Source organism: Pseudorca crassidens, chromosome 1, assembly GCF_039906515.1.
Source record: "Pseudorca crassidens isolate mPseCra1 chromosome 1, mPseCra1.hap1, whole genome shotgun sequence".
Taxonomy (NCBI): domain Eukaryota; kingdom Metazoa; phylum Chordata; class Mammalia; order Artiodactyla; family Delphinidae; genus Pseudorca; species Pseudorca crassidens.
Window position 1 is genome coordinate 52,887,291 of NC_090296.1, and position 21,571 is coordinate 52,908,861.

The following is a 21,571-nucleotide window of genomic DNA, read 5'->3' on the forward strand; positions in this document are numbered from 1 at the left end:
TCGACAAAGTGGATTGAGCGCAGGAAGCACTAATTTTTGTGGCTACAGAGACAAATCAGAAACCGCTACTTATATTACCAGTTTTCTCCTATAAATCTTCGGAGGACTATTTCTACACTAGTTCCAATGTAAATTATAGATGCTTTGCATTTTCTAATCCTTTTGTAACTATGAATTTCTTAAGCTCCTCGAGAGCCTCTGTCACAAAAGAGAAAAGATTTTCAAAGCGGTTAACTTTAGTAGGAGACATTGCATATTAAATATACTAAGCTCTGAACTCTTAGTGTTTTGCCCCTAGAGCCTTCACTGCTGTGATGACCATATTTCCATTTAAAAGGACAGAAATGGGGAAGAAACGATGCTGTTTCCAAGTGCTGTGGCCGGTTCTGCCCTCTAGTCAAGCGGAACGGATCCTGGGAGACCCTGGGCGGCGGGGAGGGGATGGTGTGTCCTGTAATTACCCGGGATCTAAGGTGGTAGCTGGCCCTTCCGCGTGCAAACGCCAACATAGGCATCGGAAACGATAACCGGTGTCCGAGGACGCGCAGCTCCGGGAGGTTGGGGGGACGGGGGGCTCGCGGGGAAGGCTGAAGGCTGGAGGCCGGATGCCGTCGGCCTCGCGGAGCCCCTCTGCACTGTCCACACTGATGGGTTCCACGTCTGACACAGGAAGGCAGAGTGAGGAGGAGGCGCGGAGGCAGGCGACTGAGCCGCGCACCCGGCTTTGACGTCGCCCGGCTGCGGCTAGAAGCTCGCGCTCTCAGCACGTAGCGCACAACGTGACCACACACAGCCTTCCTCTCCGGCAGCCCGGCAGCCCGGCAGCTCGGCAGCCCCGCAGCCCCACTCTCGGCTTCGCCCTCCTCCTCCTTTCCGCCTCCGCAGCGCGCACCCCCGCGCACACCCAGGGATTCCGGCCGGCGTCTAGCCCTTAGCGCTTCGCCGCCCGGCCCGGGCACCTCCGCCGCAGCTGGGGTCCGAACGGCGGCCACGCAGCCGGTGTCCTTCTCAGGCGGCCGCTCCCGCGTTCATCTCCGGATGCCAGCACTACGTTAGCCCAGGCGGGGAACCCCTTCTGCGGCGCCCTCCTCTAAACTCCCGCCTGTCCCGGCCGCCCCCACCCCTCCACCTGGCGGGGGCAGCGCGGAAGCGAAGAGGACGCGCGCGGTGCCGGTGGGCGCGCGTAGACGTGTGTGCGATCCGCTCTCTGCTTGGCATTCTCCGTCTCCTGCAAGTGACGGTGCCTGGACTCTGCTTTCGGCTCCCGGAATTGGTGCGGCCAGCCTGAGCCCCCTCTTCGCTGGCGTGGCGCTAAAGGCTATTTTGGAGAACGGTGGAGGTGGCCGCGGCGGCGGCGGCGGCTGAGGCTGGTGCCCGAGAAAGCTCCAGACTCACACTCTGCGCCCTGTCCGTCCCTCTCCTCCTTCTTACCCCTCCTCCCTTCCCTTCCTCCCCACCCCCGTCCCCCTCGCCCCACTCCTCCTCTTCCTCCTCCTCCTCTTCCTCCTCTCCCCGCTCGGCGATGCGAGCCTGTATCGTGTAACAGGATTGGCGTTGCAATGGCAACTGATGGAATGGGGGAAGGCAAGACAGCAGGGCTGGGGGCTCCGGACTGCGGGCGGGCGGGCCGCTGCCGCCGCTTGACGCTCCTCCGGGGACCTTCGCGAGTTACTTTGTAAAGGCGAACCCAAGCGAGGAAGCCCCTGCTCGGTGCCCCGAGTCAGAGGCCACTTCCTGCTCCCTGGCTGCCCGCGTCAGGCTCGCACCGCTCGGCACACCCGGCCCCTCGCCAGCACCCGCCGCCGGCCCAGCGCGCCGCCGCCGCCGCCGCCGCCGCAGCAGCAGCTGCGAAGACTCCAGTCCGCTCCCCTGAAGAACACTTCGCCTCACGGCTCCGCTTCCCATCACGCCCCCTGCTCCTCCCCGGCGTCTGCGATTTTCCCAGGCGCCCAGTGTGAGTGAGGCGTGCGTGTGAGTCTGTGTCAGGGTATTGTGTTGTGGGAGTGTGTGTGTGTGTGTGTGTGTGTGTGTATGAGTGTGGGGTGTGCGGGGCTCCTGCGCTCCGCTCACGGCCGCCGCCGGGGAAAGACAGACGGACTGCGCTTCCCCCTTCCGCGAGCGGTTCCCGGGCACCTCGGCTCGGCTGGGGAGCGAGCGGGGCGCGCCCGGCTGGCCGCCGGCCTCCAGAAGGTCCCGCTGCGTCCCCCCTGGGCTGGATATGTTCATGTTCACGTGAAGATGGATTTAGTGTACGGTCTCGTGTGGCTGCTGACAGTCTTCCTGGAGGGGATCTCTGGCCAAGGAGTGTACGGTGAGTGGAATCGCGACGCTATTGTGACCTTGCATTCTTAGGGAAGATAGGCTGGTGAGCGAAAATGCACGACTCGCGCCGTTCCGGGGCCCCTCCCGGCGTGGCTTTTGATTTCCACTTCATCACGTTATTGGGAGCGATAAGGAAGCGGAGAGCGCGCTGCGAATCGGGCTGCGAGCCGCTCTCCCAGCGCCTCGGCTCGGGCTCGGAGTTGGGTCGAGCCGGCAGCCCAGCACTCGTGCGAATAAGTGGCTTTGCACTTGATTTATCCTCTCTGGGGGCCCGAGCTCTAGCAGTCTTTGATTTAATAATGATTTGGCTCCTTGCATGCCTTGGTGTCGGTGCCGCGGTTTCCTCCAAAGGGAAGCTTCGAATGTGACCCCAGTGAGCTCCCCATTCCTCTCCGCCCCGTGTCTCAGCCTTCTCTTTTCCTTTTCCTTTTTTTTGGGGGGGGGGCGTGGGGAGAGTTGAATGCCTGCTTGACTTGACTTTCCAGCTCAGGAAGTGGGTTGACAGTCGAGTTGCGTTCTGCACCAACCGCTGCCATAAGCACTGACTTGGGGAGGGGAAAATAGCAGGCAAGATTCTCGGTGCCAGACACAATTAAGGGACATGTTTATGTGAATGGATGAGCAAATGCATGAATGAACGGACGGCCAAGTCTGCGCGTCTCGGCTCCGGGGCAGGACACTAGCTCGCTGCAACAGGAACATAATCTCAGTTCTCCGGAAAACGCAGGGCTGGGAGGGTTAGGACGGAGAGAAGGGTGAACGTGTTAATTCGGATGTTTTTAAGTCCTCAAGAGCCAATCCAGGTTCCTTCGCCTGTCAGCAGTTGGCACCCTTGGTTTTCGGGACTGAAAGATACACACACACACACACACACCCTCTGGCTCAAATGTGAGTCTTCTCCTGGGATAAGCAGGCGGTGCTACAAAGGAAAAATAACTTTTGTGTTCTCGAGGTATGGTAGGAAGGTTAAGAGAACAGCCCTTGAGGGGACAGCAAGCCGAGACTCACCCACAGCTCCCAGGCTAGGGCCGACATCCGGAGAAACTGTGTGCTGGAAATTTGGCAGCCCGCCTTTGGTCTCCCTCGGGGTTGGGACCCCAGCGCTGCAGTGCTAGGCACCGGCTGCCCCGGGCAAAGAGCATGAGTGTTCGTGGAAGCGCAGACCCTAGAAGTGACTTGGGAGTGGGCGCGGATGCAGGGGGACCTTGAGTCCTCAAACTCTCTGGGAACGTGGAGTGCGCAGTGGGCAGGTGTTTGGGAACCGAGGCGAGAGGTCTGCCTTTACTCTCTCCGCGGTGTCTTGTCCAGGGCTGAGCGGTGCTGGGGGGGTGGGGGTGGGGAGAGTGTCAGGAGCGGCGAGCACTGGGCTCTGCTTCGCCTCATCGGCCACTCCCCTTGCCTGTCTTCCTACTTCCCTCCTTGGCTCTGGCCAAGAGATCTTCACTTTCTCCCACCTCTAAGCATCTTAATTTCCCCTGTCTCCTCACTTCCTCTTTCCCAAATGAGAGCGAGCTTTCTTGATGGTGGTGGTGGTGCTGGTACCGCTACTGCTGGTGTGTGTAGGAGAGATGCTGAGGTCTTGAACCTCTTGGCTTAAACCGCTTGGCTGATGGCAGGAGGTGAGGCCTTGAGCAGAGCAGGAATTCATTTAGTGCTCTTTTGACTTCTGCTGGAGTCTGGTGTCCCGCAGCTGAGAGTGGCTGGGATTCTAGGGATGGAGGAGTGCTGCAGATAAGATGGAACCTTCTCTTGTGAGTCTGAACTCTGCTTGTCCAAGTCTTTATTTCTCTCCCATTGGTTCAGATTAGCTCAAATAAAAAGAATTTTGTTTTTGTTTTGTTTTTAAAATGTGTGTGTGTAGGAGATAATGAGAAGTGAGAAAAATCGGGATGGTGGGTAGGGGATGTTCTGGAACTGTCTGGATTAGAAAGGGTTCCATTTTTCTGTCACTGTTTGTCATTCAGATTGTTTGTCCTGGTAAGTCTCATGCTGGGCGGTGGGAAAGTGTAAGATTTAGGAGTGGAGACAAGTAGAGAACAATTGCATCAAAACAGTCCTGGGCCTTGCTGCTTAACAATAAGGGGGAAGGCATTTCTGCTACTGAGCTGATCCTTGTGAAGGTGGTGGTGTTTTTTTTTTTCTTTTACTATTGATGTGGTTATTAGTCACTTAGCTAGGAGTAGAATTGGCTTTGTTTGAAAATTAGTCAGCATCTCTAGTCGTTATAAATGTCATAGCTATCAGGTGAGTGAAAAAATATATTTATATGTTACTTTTCAAATATGTCTTACAAATCACAGAAGTTAGATTCTCAAAGTGGGAATCCGCAACCTTCAGTATGAGCATCACCTGGGAACTTGTTAGGAATGCAAATTCTCTGACCCCTCCCAGGATTTCTAAATCAGAAATTCAGAGTTTGGGATCCACATTCTGTGTTTTTCACCTCAGGTGATGATTAGGATGCATGCTAAAGTCTGAGAACCACTGATAAAACTTCACATTTCATTGCTTTGACTTTGTAAACCATGACCTTTCTTAACCTGAAGTAGTTTTATTTTTTGTGTGTGTGTGGAAGCATTTATGGGGAAGAGAAGATTTTATTTTTATTTAGCTATAAAATATTGATTAACTGTAAGAAGGACGTAGACATAAGAGTTAGTGTAAGATTATAGAGTGTGTTTTGAACATTTTACATGAGGAGTCTGGAAGATGATTAATTTTAAAAAAGCAGTGCAATTATAAACAGAGACTTCAAAGACCTAGATAGGAACTTTGCTAGCATAAGTCTGTATCCCTGTCACCCTTTAGTTGCCTGTGTTTGCCAGATGTAAAACCATTCGTGCTACACACAAAGTATTATTTCTTAATATTGTTTTCTAGTAGGTAAGTTCAAGAGAAAATAACATTATTTTATCGGTAATTCAGGCAAAATCACTTCACTGTAGCCTAAAACTAATTACATGATTTAGAAATATATCATTGTAACCTTTCTTCCTTGAAATAGCTAGTCAGCCCTTCATTCTTCTACTGCTAGCCTGGAAAATTCTGAGCATGAAATTCAGATGTTTTTAAGTAATTGAGACTATTTGTTTTAATATATAGATTATATTGTCTTGAGTTACTGTAGTCTTCTTCCTATTGTGTTTGACCAGCTTGGTACCGTGTGCACTACTTAAGTATAAAAGTTTCTGCTATAGACCTAGGGACTTACTGTCATTTATCTGGGAATACTGCTTAGCAGACTTACTGCACAGTAGCTGAGATTTGTGTATATGTGGCATTTGGGTAAGGGAGATTATCTTTTGATTTATATCTGCCTGTCTACCCTCCACCAATGATTCTGATGTCATTAAAAAACACTTTTTAAAAATAGCATTTTTCCCTGTAGATATCTATATTTGTGTGGTTTTTATTTTTTAATTTTTTTAATAATTTTTTTTTTGGCCATGCCATGAGGCTTGTGGGATCTTAGTTCCCCAACCAGGGATTGAACCCGGGGCCATGGCAGTGAAAGTGTGGAGTCCTAACCACTGGACCACCAGGGAATTCCCTGTGTAGTTTTTAAAATCAATTTTCTTAAGTTTTTATATTCTCCCGTTTTGAATTTAAAAAAATTTTTGGTATTCAAGCTTTTTCCTCAAAATAATCTTGGAAGTTTAAAGTTTTATTTTAATTTTCTTTTTACTATAAAACATCACTGAAAACCAAGAAGTCATTAAAGAACAGTGAACTGGTATCCATTTTTGGCATTGTTAATTTTGTTGCACTAAACCCATTGCATTACATTTAGGATAACTGATTAAACATAGCATCAAGGGTCACAACGTAAACCCCAGCTAGGTGTATATGACTGCAATACTTAGAGCTGAGTGATCCAAAGTATTTTCCTAGTTTTGAAAGTTTTCTTTGTAAGTTATTCTGTGGATGTTTAACTGTGTTTTTTAGAGAACCTGTTGATAATTACATAATTTTGAGAATCATATCTCCTGTAAACTTCACAGCTGTCTTGCTTAAAAAGGAAAAAACTGCTCCATTGACACACACTGTATTTTCACTTCTGACCTATTATACCCTTAATTTCCAAGGAGGCTAATAAAAGATTATAACTGCATTAGCACAGGACAAATCCCCACTGCAACTGAAAAACAAAATAAAAGTCTATGTCTAAATAGTTTGTAATGGGAGCCAAATCTACCAATGACTTGGTGTCCTAAAATAATTAATGAACTGCCCATAAATAGCTTGCAGGATGTGCTAGAAGCAATAAATAGAATAAGTTTATCAACACATCTGTATGACAAATTAGCAAGCTGTATCCTCTCAATTCAGGTGATATCAATTAGTCTCATAAATTTTAAGAATGACACCCCAGGCAGTAGATGACAGAAAAGACTTGGTGGAATTGAGAACCAGGGGATAAGGTAGACAGGAAGGATCTGGAAGATCTTTCAGACTGTCAGTGGGTTGAATCTAAATGTACAGATTGACCCTAAGGGATCAGAGTGCTCTGGGAGGTCAGTTGACCATTACATCCAGTCCCAGGATGTTTCCATCCTCACAGCAAAATTATCCCAAGGTGCATTGAATTGTGATTTTTGTCCTGTTTGAGTTTGGAGAAACCCTGTGATCAGATTCTGCTTTTGACTGAACACATATTTAGGGTGTCAGCCTGTGGGAGATGACTTTAATGAGTGTTGCTAAAAAAAGGTAAATCTGAAGCTCTGTCATATGCAATTAGCTTTAACATTCTCTCTTCCCACTCCTTACCCCACTGTCCCTATGTGCACACGAGAACACGCACACACACACGCGTACCCTGGATCATCACCACTTTGGTCACCATCACAGGAAAAGTGGGCTGTCCTTTGTATCTTGAGATTATTTTTGCACATTCAAGGTTGTCCTTACTGGTTGTGTTACTGAGAATTTGCATGACAAATGAGCAGATTATTTTATACGGTGTTACTTGCTCATGTCCTGTTTGTCCCTGGGAAGTCCCTAAGTGGGCTATTAAGTACTTTAGATTGAGCAGGTTGAACATTAAGCCTAAGGAATCATTTTCTAGAGAACAAATCAGTGAGGGTGAATAGATATCATAAAAGAAATTCAAGAAAGGCATTTTTCATGATCTTCATTATCTTGGCTTAATTTTATTTTCTCTGATACCAGCTCTTCTTATTGATATTGTAAAATTATTTTAGTGTTTGTTTTGTAAGGCAAACCACCTTAAACCTATTTTGAGAAACAGGTTTTCCGGAAAAAATGTGCTCTGTATTCTTTTAAAATGTACTGTTGTAATGTGATTGGGGTAGGGCTCATGGGATGCAACTAATAGCATGAGCCTGTGGGTTCAGTTTATGTCTTAACACAGTGTTAGGAACCGTGATCTTGGGTTGCTTTCCACCTATTGAGGTAATTCATCACTCATGTTCTCTGGCCTGGTCCTCATGCTTTGGGAAGAGTTGGGCCCAAGACTCGAAACCCACAAAGTCAAAGGCAAACAGTCAGTTATACCCGCCTAGTCCTGGAACTGAGCTCTTGGCAGCTGCAGTGAACTAAAGGAATGTGCTATCAGCTCCCAGTTGAATTGGGGGAAGATCTTACTTTCCCTTTTGGCTATTTTGGAAGGACAAGCAAAGTATTATATTGAATTCATTTCAAGTATGAATAGGGTGAACGTTTTTAGCTTCACTGTAATTGCCGTTAACTGAATAGTCCCTCAAAATGAAATTTCATTTCTTTGCTTCAGTGACTGTCAATGTAAAAATATTACTTAGAGCAAAATGAATAAATGATTTCATTTATAGGCCACTGTATCCTATTTTTATTTTCAAATCCAATTAATAAACTTTTGGCCCTGTAAAATCATAAAGTCAGAAGAGACTTTACGATGGCATTAAATCATCTCACTAATTTATGACACAATGGCTTTATATTATGCTACTCTGATGGTGGTCCTATCCTATTCGTGAGATTTCTTTCACAACTCTTTTTTCCACAATCCAGACTTATTCACTGGATGGATATTTTTTTGTCACCTTGCTAAAATCCCTCATCTCCATTATTGGATCGTGCACTTAGTTATTTCCCATTTTATACCAGTACAATTCCATTTTTTACTTAACTTATATGACCTTGAACTGATCCCAATTAAGCTCTCTTATATTGGTTTCTTACTACTTTTCCAAGATACTAATGCCAAGATACTATTTCCAAGATACTATTTCTGTCTTGTGTTTTAAAACACTTATTTCCTTTCCTGTTGATGTAATTGATTGAATTCAGTAAGAAAGATGATTTCCATTTCATAATCTAAATCATACTTTCCCCAGGAGTTCACAGTCATAGAAAAGGATTTCAAATGTTAGGAACATTTTTTTTGGCTATCACACATTTACTATAAATTTACCAATTAAAGACATATTATGGTAGGAGCAAAGGTATTAGGAATTATGACATAACTTTTCTTTCTGTCTTTTAGTATGCTACCTCTATAACTTTACATAAAAATAGGAGACATCAGTTTCTTGCTATTCCCCGTCAAAACTATACCAAGGACTATTGTGTGGTTGGCAGATGGGGTCAAATATGTGACATGTTACCATATCCGCAAGCAGCATATTTCTTGTCCTGTTTTGTTGGAATAAGAATGGGAGGGATAAAAATAATGGAATGATTCTGTAGAAAGGGAATCATATATGTCTGAAAGAGGAAGAGTTGGTTCATAGCTAGACCTCCCACAGTCTTAAAGGACAGCACAAGGGGCAGTGAAATCTCAGTGAGGTGAGTAGGAAATCAAATGCTGGCCTGGAAAGGCCATTCGAAGAATATATCTGTCCTTTAAGTAATAGCAAAACAGCAAACTATTTTATTTCTGAAATAAATAGAACCTTGTTCATGTGTGTCAAACAGAGGAAGAAAAAACAATGTCTGCCATTTGACTGAATGACAACTTCAGGGAGATTTTTCTGTTCTCCTGAAAGGGAAAGATAGACGAGGAATTCTTAAACAGAGCCTATGGTCCCAGTGGACCAGATTATCCTACCTGCCAATTGATTGTACTTAAGGAGAGATAGGCACAGGTTAAACATTGAGGCATTCTCTTTGTTATTTCTCAGTGGAGCTATGAATTTGGTCCAGGCCTTGCCTTGGGTCCACTTCCTACTGAAGAGGGGGAGGCTCCCACGAGTCTCCTGAGAAGGATATAAAACTCTGAGGAAGATATGCAACTTTTCAGAAATTTTCAGTAGGAATTGTACACAGTTTCTGGTCAGATGGTGGGTAAGTTCTGGTAACTTCAGTCAGCAAATTAAGGTATAACTTCTATGGATTAAACATGTAACTAAGTAGTAAGAGCTGTGAACTCAAAAAGAGTTTACTAGTTAATTAAGAAGATAAAGCCAAATGGAAAAACAAACAAAATAAGGCTATGAGAAATATACAAATATTTGTGCAAGATGAGAGAGCATTGATAGCTGCCATGGTTGGAGGAAACTTGAAAAAGCTGACGTCATGGTTTGAGACTTGAAAGTAGGTTGATGTAATATAGATAAAGAGGGAGGATAGGCCAGTGCTAAAGCACAGATCCCAGCTGCAGGAATAATAGGGCAGAAAGGAAAATAACCCTGCAGTACGTGTCTAGTATTAAACCTAAGCAATTTCTCCAAAGTTTGTCCCAACTAGAAAGATGTATCCATCCTTAACCTGTGGTAACTCCCTCTCCCCCAAAGTCTGTAAGTCTGTGAAATAAATTTGACTGTGTGATACTCTGGAACTTGCTCAGATATTTATGTCTACCAAGTTCCTAGGTTTGTGTGTGTGCAATGTGGAGCCACCTGACCTGCTGATCAGGAGTTAAGACGGTTGTCTCTAAAGTTCCTGTAGGATACTGAGCCCTCCCCAATTCTACGCAAACTTGGGAAGCTTTGAACTTACATAGTAGCGCCTTTTGGAGTTCAGGTCAAAGACTTTTCAAAGGCTTTTTAAGAGTGCCTGCTACTTAGAAGCAGTGGACTGTGGGTCTAGAATCATGTTGTTCTTTACAAATGTACAGCCACTGAGATGAATGCGTTACCTTTATGAAAAGAGGTATGTGGTTTCATTATTTATTTATTTTTATTCTTGTGCAAGGCAGCAAAAAAAGAATCTTAATCTCTTTATCCCTCAGTTTCCATATCTAATAAACTCTTAGGAAAGTGGGCTGTTATCCAGAGAAAATGTAAATAACAGCAAGAATAAAAAAGTCTGTTTGCATTTTTATATCGGGAGTAGAGGGAGAATGCATAGCAAGTGTCCTTTATCCTCTTAAAAAAGTATACTCAGGTGGTCCAACAATTGGACCTCCTAGTAGGAGTGCCATTTGGTTCTCAGAACAGAGTTAAGGGGCTTGGAAGTGACAGGGAGAAAGTAATTTTTTTCTGGAAAAAATAATTCCCATCTGTCAGTCTATCAGAAAATAACTCAAGTGGTATATTTTTAAACAGTATATGTAATATTAATATGTGCATGAAAATGCCATTTGATATTGCATCTTGTATGCACATGTGGTTGGTATTGCTCCTCAGGCTAGTCTCCTCTCAATCCATATAACCCTGGAGTTTTTCCTTTTGCTCCTTAATGGTGGGGGTGGGGAGCTGGTATCCCCACTCATTTAAGAGCTCTAGAGACAATTAGTGTCACCTAAACCTTATGACCATGAGTATATTTATATATGTGTGTGTTCAAATATATGTATAAATCTTGCTTTTGTATCAAGGAGTGAGAATAGTCTCAATGTCCTGCCATTTCGAGACTAATCTAAAAATGATACAAATAGGGATATATTTGTAAGAGACTACAAGTCATTGATAATTTAAAAATAAAACCAGAGAAACCAGAGAAAATGAGAATAAATTAAGTGGGGCTATCACAAGTTTATTGTGTATTTGGTCCCAAAGTGACCAAAATGACTATTTCCCACCTAGTCGCCTAATTATTTTAAAAACTCTATAGAATTAACTGAAAAGGCTGGGACCTTATTCACCATTACACTGTAACAGCTACATACATAAGAAAGCATTTTTATATATAATGGCTTTTAATTATCCTTGGTAAACACTTATTTTCTATTTTTTGAGGGTGAAAGGTAATTCACTTCAATAATACCCATTCATATAACTAACTACATGAAAGAAATTCATTAGGCTAGTTTTCTGAGTGTCAGAATATTAGCTAGTTATTGGTTGGGAATATTGGTCAGGTACTTCTGTAACCAAACCAAAAGGTCATCTTTACTTGAGACTTTAAACAGGCAACAAAATTATTAGTTGAGAATAATTTTCCCCACTACGAGGGATGAAAAATATTGGCTTTGCTAAGCATGTCACCTTAAGCATATACACACAGTAGACTCTGTGACATGCACAGATTTAACTGACGTGTAGTTTTTGAGTTGTCAGTCTTATCCTGGTAGTATTTCAGAATTAGTGAAGTCGTTATCAAGAAGTTGTATAGTTATTGTTTTTATCCTGGTTCTGAACTTGTTCATTCTTTTTCATGGCTTATTCTACACCATTATTGTGATTCTCGCCTCATTCTTTTATTTACTTACATTTTTCATTTGGTTCATGTTTCACACTGGACTATATTACCTGTACCCTTTCTTTGTACAGAGCTGCTGTATTAATATTAAAGTTTTCAGTCTAAGTTCACAATTAATCAAACCTCAATCTTGGGCTAATTTTGTTCTTACTTTGTCATGTGTAGCTTCATCTAAGTGTAATTGCCTAAGGAGGTGCAGCTCTCTTCTATTCTGACCCTGTAATATTGCTAAGATTGGGGTTTAGAAACTTCCCCCTCTTTACCTAAGACAAGAATAATTCTCAGTGGGCCACAGCCTTTTTACTCAGAGGCTACTTATCCTCTGATGATTTTCTGTATCTCATTAACAAACATTCCTCTAGTTGCAGCAGCTGGGGTTAAAAGTGGCCTTCTTCCTGCTTCCTGTGATTTTATAATTTACTGTTGAACTCTATTATCATTGTATGATTTTAGTTGATATTTCAAAAAGCATTTAAGTTTTAACTTTTCTGTCGTCATTGACAACTCACTCATTAATGCCTTAATTCTCTAAGCTTACTGATGCGAAGAAGTACTTTGAAACCTTTTAAGTTTAATCACCTCTCCAGTTTCAGAGAAAGTGTATCTTTCTACACATAAACTACACATATATATTTGTATATATAGTATATATGTATATACTCTAAAATATATATTCATATATATTAACTGTCTATGAGTGTGTGGGTATGTGGGTGTATCTGTGTATTCATGGAGTGGGTCTCATGGCTGAACTTTAGACGAGGAATTGGATGGCTTTCTTGCTTCCCTTGCAAAGCTGACTCTGATTCAGTGTTGACAGCAGGCCATGCAGTCTCTCATCTAACATTCATTTTGTTTTTAGATATCTTTTGTGATAATTCATGTTTGTATTGTTCACCAATTTCCAACATTACCTTCAGAAACTCACATTACTTTTTTCCTTCTATATCTTTGCAATTGACAGAAATGTTTCTTAGCTGCATAAGAGCAATACATGTGAAGTTTATTTTACCTGAACTATAGTGATGTATACACTTGAAGCCCAGTGTCACTTGCATACTCAAAAGACCATCCCTCCTGCTCTATTAGTCAGGTCTTTATACTGGTCTTTCCTCTTTTTTAAGTGGGAATTTAGAGCATAAGGCATATCTGTCTTCAAGTATGGATTCTAAAATATATCTGTAAACCAAATTCAATTAACTTGGGTTATCTGCTCTCTTTTTCTATCTGTCATTGAAAAATAAACATAGGATATCGTAGTTTTTTCATAGAATAATTGCCGTTTTTCAAGTGCCTCCTATATGTCACACCTTCTAGTAGGAGTTTTTTATACATTATGTCATACTCTAATCTTTGAATGAGGTAGATGAGAAATCTGAAACTCGTACAGTTTAAATAACTAACATATAGTTACCAGTGGCTGAATTTGAAATCACATATGAAGTGTATATGAAAATAAATATTTGTATATATTCTTATATGTATTATTAAATTATGTTCATATATGTGTGTTTATACCCACTATGATGAAGCCGTGCAAGTTACCTGGATCATCTTGTACCATGTATGTGACGTCTCAGTCTATACTTGAAATGCAGATTAGGTGATAAATTCTAGCTTTTTGACTGAGAAATAGAAATAGGTAGCTAATGTCAGCACTTTGTATCATAATTTTCTTACTTGGAAAAAGAAGATATGATTTATAATTTTCATTGTTTTTTTTTTTCTTTTTAGAAGCAAAATGCCCATACTGAGGACTCTCTCTGGTATAATTTATTTTTGGACTAGTAGGAAATTTTAAGCATATTCATAATTAGTGACCTGTAAAAATGAAGACATGGCTCTACTAAATATTCTGCAGAAGTAGTTACATTCCTCCATGTAAAATAGGAAGCATGTGCTCATAAAAAAAATAAACTGTCAACTGTACTACTTTATTTTCCCCCAGGCTGATTAACAATCACTGGCCTTGGTAAGATTGATAGTTAAGTGTGATATGTGGCCTGATTTTTGCCTTGAGTTCCCTCTGGGTATGGCTTGGGCACTTTTTGCAGAGTTAATTGAGGAGACTATATCAGCGTATCAGTGGGTTTCTATTCTTGAAAATCTTGTTGTGCTCAAGAGGAGAGTTGATTGCAAGCTCTGCCCCTTCTCTTAGCTGCCAGGGAGTTCCTCAAACCTCAAAGCTTACAAATTAGTGCAGTTTAGTGATTTGTTTTAGGCTTTTAGCTACAGCATTTGCGGCTATAAAAGTAATTTTTTTCCTATGCTTTTTGAATGTAGTTATTGTGTCATATAGTATAACCCTGTACCATTCTGGTTATTGTGTGATTGATACAGAAACTGCTTCGATAGGAAACCATTTCAAGCGAGAACAGGAAAGGTATTATATTCAGCTGTGATGCCATGCATTTCTAAACAGCTGATGTTTTCTTTAACTGATAACCACCCCCCAAATTTTCAGAGGCAGTTGAGCCTTTAGAACTTTAACTCTTAATTCAGTCTGGCTGCAAGAGCAGTGCCCTGAAATTCACTATACATTCACAATTCACAATGTGGAATTCATTAATTCTTAGTATAACTGGGTGCTGTGATTGTTGTGTTTTAAAGTCAGACCTCTTTAAGACTATGGAGAAACATCGATTTTGTGAATTTTTCTCTGAAGAGTGCTTCTTCATATTCAAGCCAGATAGTTGAAACTAGTGGTCTGTGACTTTCTGCACACTGAAAATTGTGATAATGTTGTTAAATGGAGTGGGCCATCATGTATTTTGCAACCTAAGAATCTCAAATTAAATTGCAAGCCTTTGTAAAGGAATAGAGTAAGAGATGAGTCAAATCAAAGTTCAAAAGAGTTTAATCATAGATTGTATGTTTTTCCTACCTCACATATTTAATGATATATCTGGGAATACTTACAAAAAATAGTGCACCCTGTTTTTATGTCTTTCTTTACTCCTAATTTTTGTATTTTATGATACCTTGGATGCAATGATCTATTTTGGATGAAGGTGGATAGTGTCTTAATGATTAGGTATAAAATTAGATACCTAAGATGCATCTATGTTATGGTTTATCATTTAATTGGATATTATAAATATTAACAATTAATATTAATTCAATTAAATGTCTAAAAAAAGCTGGAACAGAGATTCTTATGAACTTGAAAATGCTATTTAAATATCTTTAGTTGTGACAAAAGGTAAAGTCTAGATATTTTTAAAGATTATTTAAAAATTGTTCTAAGAATCTTTCCTGGTGGCTTAACTATTGACTGCTTCTCATTCATTGTACATAGCTGTCATCCTCCCAACAATCATTATGACATTGCAGAGGTTTTCTCATTATTAATGAAAAACTCAGCATTTCTACAAATTGAAAGTGTTTGATAAAGCAAGTAAATGAAAACCAGTAAAGCAAACTTCCAGTATACTATTGTGTACTGTTCTGGGGGGATTGGATTTGAAGTTGCATGTGGAGGAACAGGTGAGTTAGTCTGGTCAGAGTATTGGCCCCCAAATAGGCAGAATCAGCTGGAATCAATTTATTGCTATTACAGGAAAATAGTTGGGCCCAGGTCATGGGAATTAGTAGGATGGATCAAGGCAGGATGAGGTGTCTGCTTGTCAGAGACTGAGAGGCAGATTAACATGCAGGTGGTTTTGGAGGGAGTGCTCTTGGAAGAGAGGGAGGGAGCCAGAATTCAGCAGGGGGAGAAGTTGAGCTGCGATTCAGTTACAGGAGAGTCCTAAGCTGAGCAAATGGGGTACTGTGAAGTTGGGGTAGACCTTCAGAGATGTCCCAGATAAAGATCCTTTTCATCCCCTTTTCCACCAGTCACTGGGTGTGGGCTGCCCCTGGGGAGGGGGCAACGTATCTCAGCTTCTCTTGGGTTGAAGGCAAATCCTAGGAGAAAACTCAACTGTGAGCAGTCAGAAGGTAACACTCTTGGGCGTTGGGGGAATGAATGCCTTCATGCAGAAGGGCTTCTGGACACTGCATCACATCTTCTAGACATCACCCCTGTGGTGTTCATATTGGCTTGCTTATGAAAGTTCATCCCTTCTGGGAACTGGTCCTCTGAGAGCAGGCCTCTTGTCTTAGGGATACAAACAAGAAGAAAGTCTGCGGGATAAACTTCAGCCCCTGCTGCTGCTCCTGAACTCTGATACTCATCATCCCTTTTTTTAATTTTTTTTTTTGCGGTACGCAGGCCTCTCACTTTTGTGGCCTCTCCCTTTGCGGAGCACAGGCTCCGGACGCGCAGGCCCAGTGGCCATGGCTCACGGGCCCAGCCGCTCCGCGGCATGTGGGATCTTCCCGGACCGGGGCACGAACCCGTGTCCCCTGCATCGGCAGGCGGACTCTCAACCACTGCGCCACCAGGGAAGCCCCATCATCCCTTTTTTAACCACCTTTTCTAGATCTCCCTTACCCCCAGCTAGCAACTCTAATGGGCTGATTGGTGTAAGCGACGCTGAAGGGCTTGGGATCCTGGTCTCTATGCCCTTTTCAGGCTGCTTCCACAGCTGCTGCATTTGTCAGTTTGCTTCCAGAATCAGGAGGGAGCACCAGCAGATACTTACGTGGGTCACCTGGGTGCCTGATGTCTTCTTCCCTCCTCACATTGAGTTCATAGCAGTCTTGCCTTCTCTTAACAATCAGGGTTAATTGTCCCTGCCTGAGAGGTGACTTTTTCTTGCCTGCTTGTCTTTTGCACAAGGAGCCCACAGTGGCTAGGTGGCAACTGTCACAGGAGTTTGAGACTCTTGCTCTTTTCCCTGGGGGATGTGTTACCTCTCTGGAAACCGGGAATCTTAGCCACACAGGGTCTATAATGATGGGGATTGGAAGCACAGATACTCCATGTGGGTTACTAGGAGTGAAGGTAAAGGGACTCTTGGACCTGTGTGTTCTACTTGCTAGGGACACAGGTCCACATGATGATCATTCATTTAGGGTTATACTACATCCTGGGGGTGGGTACCTGATCCACTCAGGGTGTTCTCCCCAAGTTGCTCTATTAGATGCTCTTTCTTCTATCATCCTATCAGATCAGCAGCTTTTGAGTGGCACATGATGTGATATAACCAGTGGATTGTATGATCACATAGTCATCGCTGTACTTTCTTTTCTCTTCAGAGGATCCCTGTGTTCAGTGCAGTGTTATGAGGGATCCTGTTGGGGTGGATTACATATTCTGAAAGCCCTTGGATTGAGGTGCTTGCTGAGGCCTTGTAGGCAGTAAATATAAACCCATATCCAGAATAGGTGTCAATTCTAGTCAAGATGACTCTCTGCTCCTTCACATCTGAACGGAGTCCAATGTAGTCGATTACCACTGAACAGCTGGCTAGTTTCCTTGAGGCATGGTGTATGTCAGGGTCTCTCTTACTGGTAGGTTGGACATTTAGCATCAGTGGTAGCTGATAAGCCTCTGTGAATGGGAGCCTTTGCTACTCAATATATGCATAGTGTCCATACTTTTCACTGTGGCTGCTTTCTTCTTGCACCTAGTGAACAACACTGAGGTGACTGATGGCAAGCTGACTGATGTCAGCTGGTCAAGTCTTTTTGTCTATCTGGCTGTTTATTGCTTTACTCTGATTACTATTGCTCTGTGAAAAGCCATCCAAACTTAGTGGTAGAGAACAGCCACTTTATTATGTTCATGGAGTCTGTGGGCCAGGAATTCATACAAGGGACAGTCAGAATGGCTTATTTTTGCCCCATAGTTTCTGGACCCTTACCTGGGAAAACTTGAAGGCAGAGGGTGACTTGACATCTAGGAACTAGAATCATCTGGAGGCATCTTTATTCTGGCTGACAGCTGAGACCTCATCTGGTTGGCAGGTAGAATGCCTATATGGGGTGTCTCCATGTGGGCTGTCGCATCATTTGGGCTTCATCACAGCATGGTGGCTGGATTCTAAGAGCATGTATCCCAAGAGGATAGAAGTAGTCTCCTGGGATCTTGCTTGGGCAGCCACGTGCATCAATTCTATATACTCTTGTTTGAGGCAGAGACAAATGTTCACCCAGGTTGAAAGGAAGGGACTATAGATCCCACTAGTTGATGGGAATAGTGCCAAGTTCACATTGGAGGAAGGATTTGTGTGATTAGAGAAATTTTTGCAGCTTCTTTAGAAAGTACAGTCTGCAACCTGACTCTTTCATGGTGGATGCTCTCTTGGGGGCAGTAACATGGTAGACAAAGATCTGTCTACTTTGTGCCCACTCCAGGCATCCAGCCAACCAACCAGCCAAGCTATTCACTGCCAATAAATAAACAAGTAAGTAAGTATATATTCTTACCTCATCTACTTCTCTTTCCACACAGAGTGTATGATCCCTGAAGTTCTGTCCGTGTTCTGAGGGTAGATTTCCCCTCACCACTGACTTTGAAGACACCCCCTAGTGGGGTGCAGTTCCTTTTTAGTATGTACCACATATCAAGCCAAACCAATCTCTAGACCATTATTGGACTTGGTGATTATAAGGGACTTCCCACGCAGTCACAGGTGGGAGTTGATGATAGGGAGCCAGTGCTCATTATTCAGGGTAGATGTAGGGGTCCGGACCACCTCCTCTGCATGTAGCTCACTTGTGCGTTCTCTGTCTACTTGTGCTCAGTCCCAAATATACCATTTTTATCTAATAATGGATTAGTTCTGGGCCTGCTTGACCTTGCATGACTTGGCTGACAGAATCCAGCTTATAATGGACATATTTGGCTACATGGTCTCTTGATAGCCTGTGGTCAGGCACTCTGCCTCAACAAGGCTCAGTAGTACCTTATAATCTATTTTCAAATGATTTTTAATTCTCTCTTGCAAATGACATGGGCTTTCTTAAAATCCTTAGGTGTTTATGCTGTAATTCTCTTACTGTGGCTTGCCATAAATTCTATATGGTATTTTCTCCCACCAGAGATACTTCTAATATCGTGGAGTTTGTGGGATCATATGGCCCAAGCTTCAGGATTTCTTCAGTGAAACCTGTACCTTCTGCAAAGCCTTTGACTTCCCTTTGCCCCATTCCAACCCAGCATCCTTCTGTCACACATGGTAAATGGACCAGATCAGTATTCCTAGCATAGGATGTGTTCCCTCCTGAATTTAAAGAGGCCTGTTAGAGATTTTGCTTCCTTCTTATTGATGAACGATGTGAGATGCAATATTTTGTCCTTTCCTTATGAAGAGTTGTCCTCGCATTACTCAGGTCTTAGAGCCCTAAAACTTTCATTGGTTAATATGTTAATTTTGCATTCTCTGAGCACATGTGTTTTTCCAAGGCTTCTAAAGTACTTGCCAATTTTTGCTTATCTGGCCCACTTAATAGGATGTGATTGATATAATAGACCAATGTAATGTTTCACGTAATGTCCAGTAAGTTCATATCCTTATGGACTATATCATGGCAAAGGATGAAAAACTTATAATCTTGGGTCAGGATGGTAGATGTATACGGCTGTTTGCCCCATGTGAGTGAGAACTGCTTCTGGTTCTTCTTGATAGAGATGGACAAGAATGCATTTGCTAGACCAGTTATCAATTACTGTTACTTAAAGTTGTATCAATCTGCTCTAGCAAAGATACCACAACTAGCCACACACCTGTGATTGATGCTTCTACTTGGTTGAATATCTGGTAGTCCACTCTCATCTTCCATCATCCATTTGGTTGTTGTATTGAGCAGACTAGTGAATAAAATTAGGACATGATGTCTCCTTCAGGGTTTTACGAGTGGCACTAGTATCTTCCATTCCTACCGATAAACAATATTGTTTGTGATTTGCTATCTTGGTTTAGGGTTGGGATAATAGACATTTTAGTGACTCCCCTCACCCTGGATGCCACTCTGCTGCTTTTATGATTAATTGTGCCAACATTGCTACTGAGACTTAAGTGCTTCAAACTGGCCTGTATTATTTAGAGGTCCTATCATTCCCACTGCTGTCAGGGAATCCAAGTCTGTAATGACATCTCCTACTGTCAGTCCTGACCTCAGCAATGTCAAGACCCCTCTCACTGGTGCAGACATAGTCAGTTGCTGATTTCTCTGGCTTTAAATAGTATATGTACTCAAGCTTTCCCACTTTCTTAACCTTTTAGAAATATTCTTTGTTTAGTCACTCTGTGATAAGAGTATAGTGTTTGGTCTGGTTAGCCCAATTTTTTGGACAGCCCAGAGATAATGAAACCCCTTTCCCCAAATAACTAGTAGTCTTGGTAACATTTAAAAATACTCCATTGTCATGCATTGTATTTCTACGTCTGACCAATTATACATTTGGTTTCCAAGAGGATTGTTATGGACTAAATTATGTCCCCCAAATTCCTATGTTAAAGCCCTAACCTTCAATGTTACTGTATTTGGAGATTAGGGCTTTAAAAAGGTAATTAAAGACAAATGAGGTCGTAAGAGTGGGACTCCAAGAGGACTACTGTCCTTGTAAGAAAAGGAAGAGATACCAAGAAAACACTCACACAGAGGTATGAACACAGCAAGAAGGTTGACACCTGCAAGCCAAGGAGAGAGGCCTCTGGAGAGAACAGTCCTGTCAGCACCTTGAACTTGGACCTCCAGCCTCCAGAACTGTGAGAAAATAACTTTTTGTTGTTTAAGCCACCCGATCTGTGGTTATGGCAGCTCTTTTGTTATGGCAGCTCTTGCCAACTAATTCAGGGATCAATAAATAAACTGACTACAATAGCACATATCTATCCCCCTTACTAGGAATAAAACACACTCTGTCTTTTGATCTACTTTTCCATTACATGCCATGTTTCTGTTTCCGGTATTTCTATTTCACCTAGTAAGGGATGTCACTTGCAAGCCAGGTTTGCAAGCCTGTTTTACTAGTATTATTGCACTATTTCCTGGGGTCCTCACTAGGGTGTTAATAAATCCTTTATCACAGGAAGGTACTCCCATGTCAAAAAACTCTCCCTTATCCAGCTTTCTATTCTTTCCCATCTTAATCCAGCACCTTCAAAATCTGTTTCCCTGCATATTCTTCCAGCTCCTGCTAGTACTTATTGGCTAAATCCACTTCCTTCAGGGCATAGTGTTCTTTCTTCCTTGGCAATTCTAATACCTCCATGGCTGGGTTATGTTTTAATTTAACCCTGGCTATTGGATTGGCTACCAGTGTGGGCTTTAGGGTTAGTTTCTAAGGGAGAAAAGTTTTGTCTTGCTGGACAGAGGTCTCTGCATCAATGAACTCTCAGTGATCCAACTTTATGTCCCATTCCCTGTAGACTCAAGCATCTTCATACTCAGCCCCTAAGTTACTCTACAGCTCTGCTGGCAATGTTGGCGAGGTCCTGTGGCTCTTGTGGGCCATTGTCCCTTTCATCCCTCTGCAGGCTCAGCGCTTCCCCAGCCAGCTGTGACTTATTCCTAGTTGTGGACCTAGGCAGGAGAGGACACGGTGGCAAATCCTCAGTGAGGCTCATGTCCTCTTGCGGAGAACTGTCATTTGACTTGTCTTCAATCAAGGAAGAAGTAGGAAGCACTAGTCTCTAATGGGGAGGAACGTGCCACTTCTCGAGACATACATAGTCCAGGGAACCTGATATCAAGATTGTTGCATGTGTCAAACCCGATGTTCATTTCCTAAATCTCCAGGGTCCACAGCTTCCCAACTCGGCCCTTTATTTTGAAG

General features: G+C 42.9%; 1 protein-coding gene across 2 annotated transcripts in view; it reads left to right on the plus strand.

Moving 5' to 3' along the window:
- Nucleotides 1–784: 784 nt before the first annotated feature.
- The window catches only part of MDGA2 (MAM domain containing glycosylphosphatidylinositol anchor 2), an 829,686-nt gene continuing 808,899 nt past the window's right edge, over nt 785–21,571 (plus strand). For both annotated transcript variants that reach the window (XM_067736879.1, XM_067736889.1), the window contains exon 1: nt 785–2,311. In XM_067736879.1, the coding sequence (XP_067592980.1) occupies nt 2,032–2,311 (280 nt within the window). In that variant the 5' untranslated portion in view covers nt 785–2,031. The remainder of the gene's footprint in view (nt 2,312–21,571) is intronic.